Here is a 12,945-nt window from a genome sequence, read left to right on the forward strand (position 1 = left end):
AGCCATTTGTTCATTTTAAACAGTGCTCTCAACTGTAATGTTATGAAAAATATAAGGATATGTACATTTAGACCATTGGATTTATGTAACATTGGTTTCTATTTAGAGCTACCTTATTTTTCTGAAATGTTTCAGGAAACAGTAGTTAAGTTGTGAAATGCATTTTAATCTGCATTCCTGTTCTTTCCAACTCACTAATGAATCATGCTTATATTCAGCCTTCAATTCATATTTGCCAACACTTTCTAGAGCGCATGTCATTTAAGGTGGCTTTCCACAAATAAATTTGCAATATTTATCTAGCCATAATGCAACAATCCAAGGTAAGATATACTCGACAGTTTAACAAAAAATTTACGGAGCATGTGATGCATACCAGATTTTCTGCCAAATGCTATTCATTTGTATCTCTGACCTCTGACAGTGAACTAAGACACAAATACTTCCTCTACCATCTACACTACTGGTCAGCCATGATTCTGCCCACACCTGCTCACACAGCCACCTCTAATTCCCTGTTATCTCCAAAAGCCAGCCCTGGTACTAACCAAGGTGACTCTCTCCACTCACCTATCAGGCAAATCCCCTCAGGGCTCCAAATCTGTGCCATTCAAGGTGCAGGCTTGCTCTGCCTCTTTGTGATTTCCTTTTCTTTCCTTCATCTTCTTTTTTTTTTTTAACTCTGAACCTGGGTGTTGTCCCTGAGCTCCTTTTGCTCAAAGCTAGCACTCAACCACTTGAGCCACAGGGCCACTTCTGGCTTTTTCTGTGATTAATTGGAAGTAAGAGTCTCATGAACTTTCATGCATAAGCTGGCTTCAAACCTCTATCCTCAGATCTCAGCCTCCTGAGTAACTAGGCACAAACCACTGGTGCCTGCTGTCTGTGCATTTTCAATTATGGGCTTTTCAAAATCTGGGCAACAATGAGTACTGTTAGGTGAGATGCTTTTTTCAACATTTATTTACAGATGCTTGGCTGGCCATGGAACTCAGCCTCACATTTTAGATATGAGGTCTGATGAAATACACCTGAAGTTGAGTAGCAGCTACAGCCTAGCTTTCACCTGGGGAGGCAGCTCAGCCCTCATAACTACAGGGGCCTAGACAGAACGCTTGGCTATCTGTGCATTACATAGGCCATACATGACAAGGCATCCCTCATCCAAAACTGCATATCTTCCATGAGAACATACACTTCTATCTGTGTTTTTTTTTTCTCCTGCCCCTGGGAAATTGAATGGTTCCAAGATGAGTCGCTGATCAAATTTGATATACAGAACGTCTGTTGATAACAAGGATAACAGGATTAAACTGTTTCCAGGGTATTAGTAGATATCAACATGAGAAAAATCTCAGGAGAAACTATCCCTGGATGACATGAGTCTGCAAAGAGCAGAAGCAAGAGCTGGATTGAAGGAGTGGGCATTTCAGAACTGGCAATACAGAATTCAGGGAAAATCAGAGCTTTACCGGGGATTTAGAGATCATGGATCTTGGCTAGGGTGTAGCTCACTGGCTGTTTATAATTAGCATGCTTAAGACACATGGGTTCAGTCCCAACTGTCTGCCCCCCTCCCAGAACCAGATGAAACAAACAACAGTGAAGATTTTGGAAGGATGACTATCACTCTCATTCACTAAACCTCTATTGGCCCTACTCCACACCTCCACCCACTGGAGAGGTTATGGGAAAATGAAGAAAGAAATCTTCCTGGCAAAGCAAGATTTTCATTTTGACCAAAAAGCAAAAAAACAGCTGGGAGAAACTTCACTGATGATGATGACTGTTTAGGAGACTTTGTTTACCATAAGAGGATTCCAAAGGAACCAATAAGAGATAAAAGAGCCAGCAGGAACCATACAGTTTTGGGAAACCAATACTTCACTCAGAAACTGATGGTAGATTTGAATGATGAGGAGTCATGATGGCAAGTGTAATTCATAGTGATGCACGCAATGTTGATTGTGACAGCCTTCCCCACAAATTATCTATCTTCTCAAACAGTCCTGATTATTTTCCCCAATTTTTGTTCTTCAAAATGTATTTTAGAAGTTGTCATCATGTTGCCTGCAAATCCTAATGTGTTTATCATTGGAATAACATGGTAATTAATTTGAGGAGCTTTGACTTGCTATGTGTTTTCATTTGTAAATCTTAGTAAAATTGAGTAAAATTTAGTTCTTTAGTAATGCCAACTTTTTAAAAATGTATTTCTTATTAGTTACTGATAGAATATAGAAAAATCTTTATCATTTTAAATATTAACTTTATAATAAATAATTGTTTATCAGTGGATTCATCTGGGTTTTTAGAGAAAGCAATCATATAGGGCCACGTAATGCCTTGGTAAGTTAAACTGATGATGTACTTCATTATCTTGAACCATTTTACATTCTTGAAATAAATTGTGTATGCTAGTGGTATGACATTAATAGTGCTGGATTTTTAAAAATATTCCTGGATTAATTCATGGATGGCATTTTGGGAGGAATTTTAACATCTATATTTTGATAAATCAAAACCAAAATAATTCTCTATAGATTGGGGTCCATTTTTCAGATTTAATATCAAAGCAACAGTGATTTAGCAAAGATGGAAACATTATCTTCAATTATAACATGAAAAAATAGTTTTCAAAGAAAAACAAGTAAATTAACTGTAGAGCCATTAGCAGGCTATACAGAAGTCCCCTGAGACAGTGTAAGATGAACTTTAGCAGATTTAGAAGCACTAGTTTAGACTGCAGAAAATGGGAAGTAATCTCATTATCCTGTTTCAAGAATCAAATCTAGAGGTGGAAGTAAAGTATCAACATCATTGATACTTGGCAAAATAGTTAAGCTACTTTGGAGTAAAAGCTATTCATTTCAACAAAAGCACTGGAGATGCATATTTTTGCTATCCTATTTATGAATTTATGTAAGATTTATGTAAATGGCTATAGTTTATAATGCATATGACTGCTCTACTCATGGCACTAACCTTATCCATCAGTTTTAAACCAACCCTAAAATCATAAATTATTAAAATGTTTAAATGACTATAAACTCTTGCATTGTGATGTACTTTTTCTAGTTTGCATGTAATTAGCATACAGACCATTAGTCAACCACAAAACCCACAAATTAAGATAAAATTATATAAACAAAACTGAGGCTTTTTCCCCAGCTTCCAAACACTGGAATAATATTATTTCAAGGTTGAATGTTACATTTATATTTAAGAGTTTCCTTAAATAAACTTCTGAAAGATTATTTGCTAATCTTGAGTTAAGTACAGAGCTCCTATGCAAAGAGAAAAAACCTTCAGGAAAACATTGGTGCACATCCCAGCCTAGGACTTTTGTACTTACAATACAATCAGAACTTCACATAACAGAGCACCCATGGGATCTGGAATATTAATGGGTGGTTAACTGCAAACTGAGCCTTAAATTACTATCCATGGGGATTCTTTGCCACAACTTCCTAATTTCACTTCCCTTCTTAAGAACCATTGGCTCTAGAGAAAAGCAAACCTCCCATCACTGGAGGAAAGCCATTTGTATTTTGGAATTAGCAAAGCTTAATCGTTTTTTAAAGACTACAAGTACTAAATTTTTTCCTCAAAATTTAAAGGCTTCAAACTTTTTTATGACTTCAAGTAATACACATTCATTTTGTAACAGAAAAGATGTAGACAAAAAGTGCAAACACATTGCGACTGGGGATGTGGCTCAGTGGTAGAGTGTTTGCCTAGCATGCATGAAGCCCGGGGTTCGATTCCTGGGCACCACATAAACACAAAAGACCAAAAGTAGCGCTGTGACTCAAGTGGTAGAGTGCTAGCCTTGAGCAAAAGAATCTCAGGGACAGTATCTAGGCCCAGAGTCCAAGCCCCAGGACTGGCAAAACAAAAAACAAAAACGAAAAGTCCAAATACATTTAAAATTGCCTTTTATCCTCCAATAGATCATGACTGCTAACATTTTGTTATAGATATTTACAGATTTTTAATCAAATTACTCCTCTAAAATGATCATGTTTACCTGAAATTTAACTAAAAATTCTTATCTCCAAAAATAAACATCATGAAAATATTCCCCCAAATATCTTATGATTTTGCAAGTTTTTCATTCCAAAAATATGTACCTTGGTCTGTCATCCAAAGTACTTGGGAGATAGGAGAATTATGGTCCTGGATAAGCCCAGACAAAAAGCTGAGACCCTACCTAAAAACACTAAAACTAATAGGTCTGAGACTGTGGTTCAAGTCTCAGAGCTAGACAAGCACAAGGCCTTGGGCTTAAACCCCAATATGGCAGAGAGAGAGAGGGGAGGAGGGGAGAGGGAGAGGGAGAGAGAGAGGGAGAGGGAGAGGGAGAGACCCACAATGTTGAATAGCACTTCAAGGGATAATACATTAAGCTACAAGATTCAGCATTATTTTCATTAGTCATCAGTAATAAATAGTTTATTGCATCCAAGTGTTGACAGGAAGAAAGAAATGCTTCACATCTGTATTAAAATGATGGAACTCATATTTTTATCAAGGCATCTTTACCTATATTTTCTTTACTATAGGAACATAGATATAGATATATAGATATTAAATAAGGGAAGCAGAGAAAAGAATAAAACTTCAGATTATAAATGCTTTATAATATTACCTGTTCAACAATCAAAACTATATATGTGAATATGTGTGTGTATACAAAGACATTAGCTTAATAAAGTATAGACTATGTCTCAGATTCCATAAAGTACTAAGTTCCAGAGAAATGAAAACATAAACTGCAACATTGTCAACTCATCAATCTACCATGTGGTTATAATTGCTACTTTATGGAAGCATGGGAAGATGAATTTAGAGTTCCCCTATTTGGGCTGGGGATATGGCCTAGTGGCAAGAGTGCTTGCCTCCTATTCAAGAAGTCCTGGGTTCAATTCCCCAGCACCACATATACAGAAAATGGCCAGAAGTGGCGCTGTGGCTCAAGTGGCAGAGTGCTAGCCTTGAGCAAAAAAAAAAAAAAGAAGCCAGGGACAGTGCTCAGGCCCTCAGTCCAAGCCCCAGGACTGGCCAATATAGAGTACCCCCATTTGAATCAATGATGGGACAAAAGCATAACCCTATCTGCTCCATGTACTGGTGCTGTATTACGCGTGTGTATTCACATGCGCGCGCGCGCGCACACACACACACACACACACACACACACACACACACACAGTAGAGACATCATCTCAAACAATGGCCTTGGAACTTCTGTCCCAAAGTATGAAAATTGACAGGAACTTTAACTGCAACCTAGATCTTTCTGGAAACATAAGTTACCCTGGTTCTTGGTTATGTATGTCACAAGTGTACCAATTGAGTGCCATATTAATGGCAGAAACACAGTATAACTTGGAAAGTTAGCTAATATCACCCTACTTAGGACACCAATATACTTGATTTATCTCACTGTTTTCTTGCTGCTTTCTTACAGGTGGTGAAATCAAAATTATCCAAAGAATATCACTTTATTAGAATGAAAACATCAAAGAATCATATTGTGGGAAAATATTTCAGCAATCAAAGCAAACTACGACAACAAGACTCAGTGACAAATTCTCAGTCATCTTATCATGTCAGAGGTCCAATAAATCAGGTTTGCTCTGAAATACTTCTCAGCAGGATGTGTGCAAGTAAAAGGACCATGGAGACTCCATGAAGGAGAACCGAAGTTGGAGTTGGTGTGGCTCCTAACAAAGATCTGGGAACAAGACAATATGTCTCAGGTGTATTTTGGATTGACCACATGCTCATGCACACAGATACAAGCACATACCCCAATATGCACATATCTAAAAAGGAGCAATAGCACTTTTCATATAGCTTTAAAATTTAAGATACAAATCTGAACACGTTTGTTTCAGAGTGAAAGGCATAGCTAGAAAGGGATTACTTGAAATATCATAATCTAGGACCACTATGTCCATTATATTACACTGTCATATACCAGCACTTGAGTTCCATGACAAAGGGCTGTGCTGTTCAGTAATGCCATATCATCTTCTCTATGGATACATTAATATTTAAAGCGTGAAGGAGAACTTACATTCCACTAGCAAGTAGGGATTACATTTCTGTTCTTTATGGGGGGAAATGTGGCATTTATGATGGCTTAATCTTTTTGTGGACATGATGCTTATGAAAAACATTTCTTTTGCTTTCAAAATTGTATGACTGAACGGAAAAGAACAGGAGTGTTACTCGACAAGGGAATCTTGAGATAGATAAGAAGTGGGATGTTTTCTAGTTAAAACACCAGTATATTTAACTCTGCGCTCCTTATGTTTCTCATAAACATTTCCTCCTGTCCTGTCTGTGAACTTAGGTGGAGAACTGCAATCTAAATTGAAAAAATACATTATTTACAGTGAGGAGCAAAACATAATTCCTCATATGTACTTTACTATATTTCCTTGATGGCCTTATGTAGGAAAATCTTTCTTCTCCATCCTACACCCATGTAATTTAAAATTATACATATATCTTAATGTAAATATTTTGCAAAGGATTACAGATTCACAAATGCATAAGCATAAAGCAGTTAATGTAACCACCAGTGAATAAAATATTACTAGTAGCTGTATTTTTTATTTTCTTGAGTAATTGTATCTAGTGCAAATTGAGAGCAGGTATAAAATTTTTTATTAAAAGTATGGCATACCTATAAAGTATACCTGATTGTAGTATTGAATTCTATCATTTTAGCATTCGATTGGTAAATTTCCTTATTGTACAAATGTTTAGTAATGAGATAACATCTCTCTGATGTGTTGGCTTTTAAAGGATTACTTTTCTCTATGGGAAAAGTGGCTGAGAGGCATAATTCTATGTATGGCTGAAATTACTAAATGTACAAATACCTCAATTTTGTTGCCATACAAAAATAAAACTATTTTAATTGATCAGTACTTTAGAATGAATAGCCACCTTCTTTAAATACTTTATTTTTATATGTATTTTTGTATGAACAGAAATATGAATTTATAATTGTCTTAAATTATATTTAAATGCAAATACCACTTGGTATAAATAATAAACACATTTTACAGATGGCAAGATTTTTTTTAAGAATGGTACAAACAGAATCAACTTCCAAATGAAAGGTTTTTCTGCACCCATGTGAAAGCATCATTTTTAGGTTTACAGAGCTGTATTTAAATGACATAAAATATTACCCATTTCTGCAGCTTCACCATCATGTTTCCATTTATTGTAAATTGTAATTACTTCCTAACTTTCAGTGCTCACTTCTTGTAGATGAGTGTTATCCTGACTGCTGCAATCATCTGACTGAGGTTGGTCTGGCCTTTACTTCACCATTGACATCATAGTAGATTTTAGAAACAGTTGTAATGATATTTTTAATAAAGGTCTCACTAATAATAATGTGGTCTTTGGAAAGTATCTTTTATCTCCCTTTTTTCAAAGGAATGCAATCACATAATACACAACTCTTGGCATGGATACTATCATGTAGATTCCGGAACTGGAGCTTCATTATACAGATTTAAGTATGTCGACACTCTAACTGTGATATTCTCTACATGTCTCATCAGATGAACTCAACAATCTCAAATGATGACTCTTGTTAACATAGTTAAACATAGCTATAAATTTCTAGTTTTTTTATTTTAAGATAAAACCTGAAATTTTAATTGTAGTTTTAATTACTCATTAACAGAAAAAAAATCACCGGTTTATTTTACCCTGGAGAAATTGATGTGCGTGTGTGTGTGTGTGTGTGTGTGTGTGTGTGTGTGTGTGTTATGCACACAAGTATTGTCCATGTTTAGCAAGCTTCTAATTCAAAGGGAAAAAGAGGAGTAGGCATTTTTGCATATTTTTAGGTATGAAAATTACAGGAAGTGTATTTTTGGTAAGTGTACTTTTGATCATTATCTAATCTAAACTAAACTAAAGAAAACAATTTAGAAATCTAGAATATTATAAGTCAATAATGACTGTATAAACATTATCTAACATCACTTTTGAGTATGTGTTTGTGTGTGTGTGTCTGTGTCTGTATTTAAAGGCATGGTGTACTATATTTCAAAAGGCAAAAGCTCCTGAAGAAACATGAAGAAGCAAGGCTTGGTATTTCTTCTTATTTGGACTTTGTTTAGGGCATTCATTCTTCCTCACGTTAGTTGTCCATATGCCTAGATGTCTTTTCTACAGAACAGTGACTCCCACTTCAAAATGTCAGAGAAAATTACTAGAAACTATCCTAATAATTTTATGGAGAAATAAATGGCATTCTGCACCTGAAGTTTTCTCTTGTGGTCCAATTGCACAGAAAGATTCCAAACAAAAATATAGAAATAGATCCAAAATTATATTAACAATAAGAGTTTTTTCAAAGCTGTAAAGGTTTGATGTGGGAGAAGGAAGATGATGTCTTACAGTAATAAAAATTAAGAACCCAGATTTGAGCAAATGTTCAAACAAAGGAAAATACAAGAAAGTAAAAAAATTCAACAGATAGGACTATTTTACTTAAAATAAACCAATATTATCAAGTAAGTCCCCATGAGCTGATAATTCCAAATACAAGACAACAGTGTACCAGGTCCCACCATTTTGGTCGGCTCAATAAATAATTGCTCTGCAAATGCTTCGGTGGCTTCTTTTTTTCATGTCTGGTACAGTTGAAAGGCATTTGATTGTTGCTGGAAGCCACATCTTGATAGATCATTTCAGCTTAAGGGACTGAAGCAGCAGTTGTCAGAAACCCCCTGAAGACCAACTAAAGACAACTGCATTCTCCTAGTGCCTACAATCTAGAGTTTATATTTGGCAAGGCTTCGAAGGTTTCATACTGTCAAAGAGCCTTTTAACATGTTTTTATTGCTGTCATAACTGCTATTATCAACTTTCGTATTTCTTTTATGATTCATTTACTTGGTGTAGGGACTGCAGAACTCCGTTTTCTGACCAACACCAACACAGCCATGTAAACATCTTTAAAAGGTGTTTCACTTGTTTTCCTCATACTCAATGAAATAAAAAGGATTCATTTTATGGCTCTCTGAAATGTCAAATGACTACATCTTAACACATCTTGACATAATAGAAATATTAAATTATGATCACTTATTGAGGAAGTATAAAGGAACACCATTTCTTAATCTAATTAAGAGAAAGAAAAAATAGTTACATTTTGAGAATTAGTGTAAGGAATTCCTACAGGATGGCAATGTTTAGGTTGCCTAGGTTTTTACTTTGATGTATACTGACTGGTATTTTGTCTACAATCTGTAGCACTCTTCACAGAAATGTTTTCATTGGTTTTTATGTCTTTCTTCCATACACAATACATCCTGGAATGCTATTTTATTCCATGTATAAGTGTGTATATATGTGTATATCATATATATATATATATACATACATATATATGTACATATACATATATACAGACAGACAGATAGATACGGAGAAAGAAAGGGAAAGATAAAAGTAATAAAAGTAATTACGACTGATTATTGGTCATCTAGAGGTAATATGGCTTCATAAATCTAAAATAAAGTCAACTAATTCAGTTACATAGTACATTTTCCTACTTCATGATTCATTGGTGAAATGGGTTAGTTTGATGCAGATTTTACTCTAGGGAAATGATGGAATCTGATCTATTTAGATGTGCTGTTGACTTGTATTTCTGCTTTAATTTTTTATGGTTCAATCTATACAAAATGAACAAGTTGAAATCTCATTTGAATTTTCATTTGTATGAGCATGACATCAATATAAACATTTTCATTTTCTTTAAAGCCTCCAACTTTTATTTGTTCAAGTTGCCATTTAAAAAAACACAATTTTTAAAATATAAAATGAAATAAAATTTAAATCATGAACTTGATGTGAATAAAAAATTTAGAATATTAAAATAAAATGAATATGTGAATATGTGATACTATGTTCTGAAACTCTCCATGTGATGTAAAAGCTTCACTGATTGCCAGTAGATCTCCTCGTCTTAATAGTTGGAGATGGCAACTGATGGTTCTTGGGGTCTTTTCGGCAAATGCATGGATAGAAGAGGGTTGTATGGAGTGCCAGTGCTGAATCTAAGGCACCATAGTCCAAGTTAGTCCATGATATCCATCATGATCAAAATAGGGCTGAAAAGGAGTCATAGGGTTTCATTCAGGGGACAGACTCTCTTCTCCTAGTCCCTAGGAAAAAAAAACAAATTATAAGTACTTCCCAGTGACCTTTGACCAATCTGGATATTTCTTCATGTCTTCTTTTTCATACAAAAGTCACTTTGGAGGGTCTACATACTCTATAGTATAAACCCTAAATGATAATATTAGGTCTTTATTGGTCCCAAACTGATCATCCAGAACAATCAACTATCAGATGAATGCACTTTCAATGATACATTATTTCTTATCAGGACAACAGAAATTATGCTCTATAAACATGATATAACCTTTGGAAAACATGAAACAGCAAAAAAGAAAATACTTTTAGTATCCTCCTCCCCCTTTATTTCTATGCAGGAACCATTCATCCACTAGGACTATTCCTGCATGTCCTTACCTTTGCCATGTAAATAGAATACATTCAGTATTCTTCTGTGTATATTTAGTATGCAATATAAGCTACAGTTTACATTCTTTCCTTGTCTTAATTACAAAAACTTTGTATTTCAAGAGATTCCCTGGTCAGTTTTAAAGTATCAGAAAAAAAAATTATGAGCCTTTTGTTAAAAAGCAGTGCCAGTATTGTTGGTATGACATGAAACTATTTGCAATAATGGCTTATATGTTTAAGAAAAGAATTGGTATGAATTAAGAATACTATGGAGATACTTAAGTAATACCTTGTACTCCAAAATGAATTCAGTGATCAAATGACACATTTTTGGATCTATCCATTTCCAGCACATGTGCACACCCTTGGGGAAAGCCTGATATATGTTCACACTTGCCTCCCAAGAATACTCATTTCAGTGCTCATATTAGCTATGCAAAACCAGTGGCAGTGTTCAAAAGGGTGTGGATACAATCCTTAGCACAAGTTATTCCTGCCAGGAACAAGAATCATTTCAATTAGATGGGTTTTCCAAGGCCATCTCATTGGTAAACACTCACAACTCCTTCGTGGCCACCTAGGCTTTGAATAAATTGATACTCTCCATGAATTATTTATTATTATTTCTGAGATGAGGCTGATATAGGCATTGTATTTCAGTTTTCATTTCCTCAGAACTATAAATTTCAAATGGGTGATTGGCTGATGCGGTATTTTTCTGTTTCCTAAAGTCACAGAAATCTTTGAAGTATTGACTTCCTTGAAGTTGAGTTCTCTTTCAATAGTAGCATCCCTGGACTGTCATCTTCAGTAATTGTTATCAATGAAAACAAAAGCCTTCCCTTTCCCACTGATCAAGAACTTGTTGTGCTGCCTTTGAAGACAAGAAAGTTAAACCTCACTTTCTTTGCCTTGCCTGAGTAGAGTGTGTATCAAATAATGAACTTAAAACAGGAATTTGGGATTCTTTTTAAGTTAAAAAAACCTGCCCATAATTGATACATACACCCATGAAATTTACGTGCATTAAGTGTATGTGAATGTGTACATCATACACACACATAAACAACACACAATGAAAGAGAAAATAGAGACGTACCAAGTAAATATATAGCCTGTGACTTAGTTTCTTTTAAAGGGTGCTCTAATTTTTTCATTTACGGGAGTATGTAAAACCTTTGGAGTAACAGGTTCTATTATCTCAGGATGGCTTTGCCAAGTGCTGGTCTGGACAAGCAAGGAATGTGAAGCCTGGCTTGTACCAAGCAGTGGCAGGGCTGGATGTGCTAGAGAAGAGGTCTCCCAGCTGCTTGTTTTGAAAAGTCACCGGGTTGAGAAAATGCTCAGAGATGTTAGACTGCAGGGTCACACCAGCTGCAAGTTTTAAACTCTACAGAACATGGGGAAAGAAAATAAGCCGGGCATCTTTATATTCCTCTAAGAAGAAATCGATGGATCTCTAGAGACCTTTGGGGGAAGCCAGACTTCACGGTGATCACTGCCTCATACTCTGCCTCCTTCCCTCTTTCTCCACTTCAGTTACTTGAACACCTCTGGCATCAGAGGCCTCTCCTGCTGGCTGAATTGAGTGGCCACCAACCAGTGTCACTGAATCCTGTAAGCTGTGGCAGAGGCCACCACTGAATGAATGGCATACTTGGCAAATCACAGTTCTACCACTCATTTGGTTAAAGGAGAGCTTTAACCTCTCTCCAAACTGATATATTTGACCTCTACCTTAGTAACTGGATAGTGACTTCCATGCCTCTGTGTTTAACACTATCATTGCACTATCACAGTATGTTACTACCTATAATTACCTGTGAATATGCTGCCTCAAAAAAAACTGAGTTTCTTGAAGCTTGGGATAAGCAGACTTGTCTTCCTATTGAGCACTGTTTTACACAGAGGTGAGGATCATCAAATGTAGTTTTCTCATGTCTTTTCAGCATAGGTGATGTCTCTACTAGAGATATTTCTCTGATTCTTCAATCACTCTGCTGAATAAAGTGCCTTTTCTGTGTGTTTCTTTAGTACTCCCTGCTCACCCCTAGCCCAGCCTTTATCTCTTTGTTTAATCATGAACCACAGAACATATTAGCTCCTTGAGGAAGGGACTGAGGTTTTTGTGTCTTTGGTAGTTTTTATTCATGATTTGAACTACTCTATTGAGGTTTAACTTTCCTACCACAAAGTTTACTCTTAAAGTGTATAATACTCAGTTGTTTTTTATAAAAACACATAGCATGGCAACTATCAAAACAAGCTAACCTTAAAATATTCTGTCACCTCAAAAGAAACATCAAACTGTACAGTTCTCCTACCCCATGTCCCAAACATTTTTCACCCTGGATCTCAGTTCTG

The 12,945-nt window shown here is 35.7% G+C and overlaps 1 protein-coding gene across 3 annotated transcripts in view; it reads left to right on the forward strand.

Moving 5' to 3' along the window:
- The window catches only part of Cped1 (cadherin like and PC-esterase domain containing 1), a 242,350-nt gene extending 234,931 nt beyond the window's left edge, over positions 1-7,419 (forward strand). For all 3 annotated transcript variants that reach the window (XM_048340123.1, XM_048340125.1, XM_048340124.1), the window contains one exon: positions 5,474-7,419. In XM_048340123.1, the coding sequence (XP_048196080.1) occupies positions 5,474-5,698 (225 nt within the window). In that variant the 3' untranslated portion in view covers positions 5,699-7,419. The remainder of the gene's footprint in view (positions 1-5,473) is intronic.
- The last annotated feature ends 5,526 nt before the right edge of the window (positions 7,420-12,945 follow it).

Source organism: Perognathus longimembris, chromosome 2 (assembly GCF_023159225.1).
Source record: "Perognathus longimembris pacificus isolate PPM17 chromosome 2, ASM2315922v1, whole genome shotgun sequence".
Classification (NCBI taxonomy): domain Eukaryota; kingdom Metazoa; phylum Chordata; class Mammalia; order Rodentia; family Heteromyidae; genus Perognathus; species Perognathus longimembris.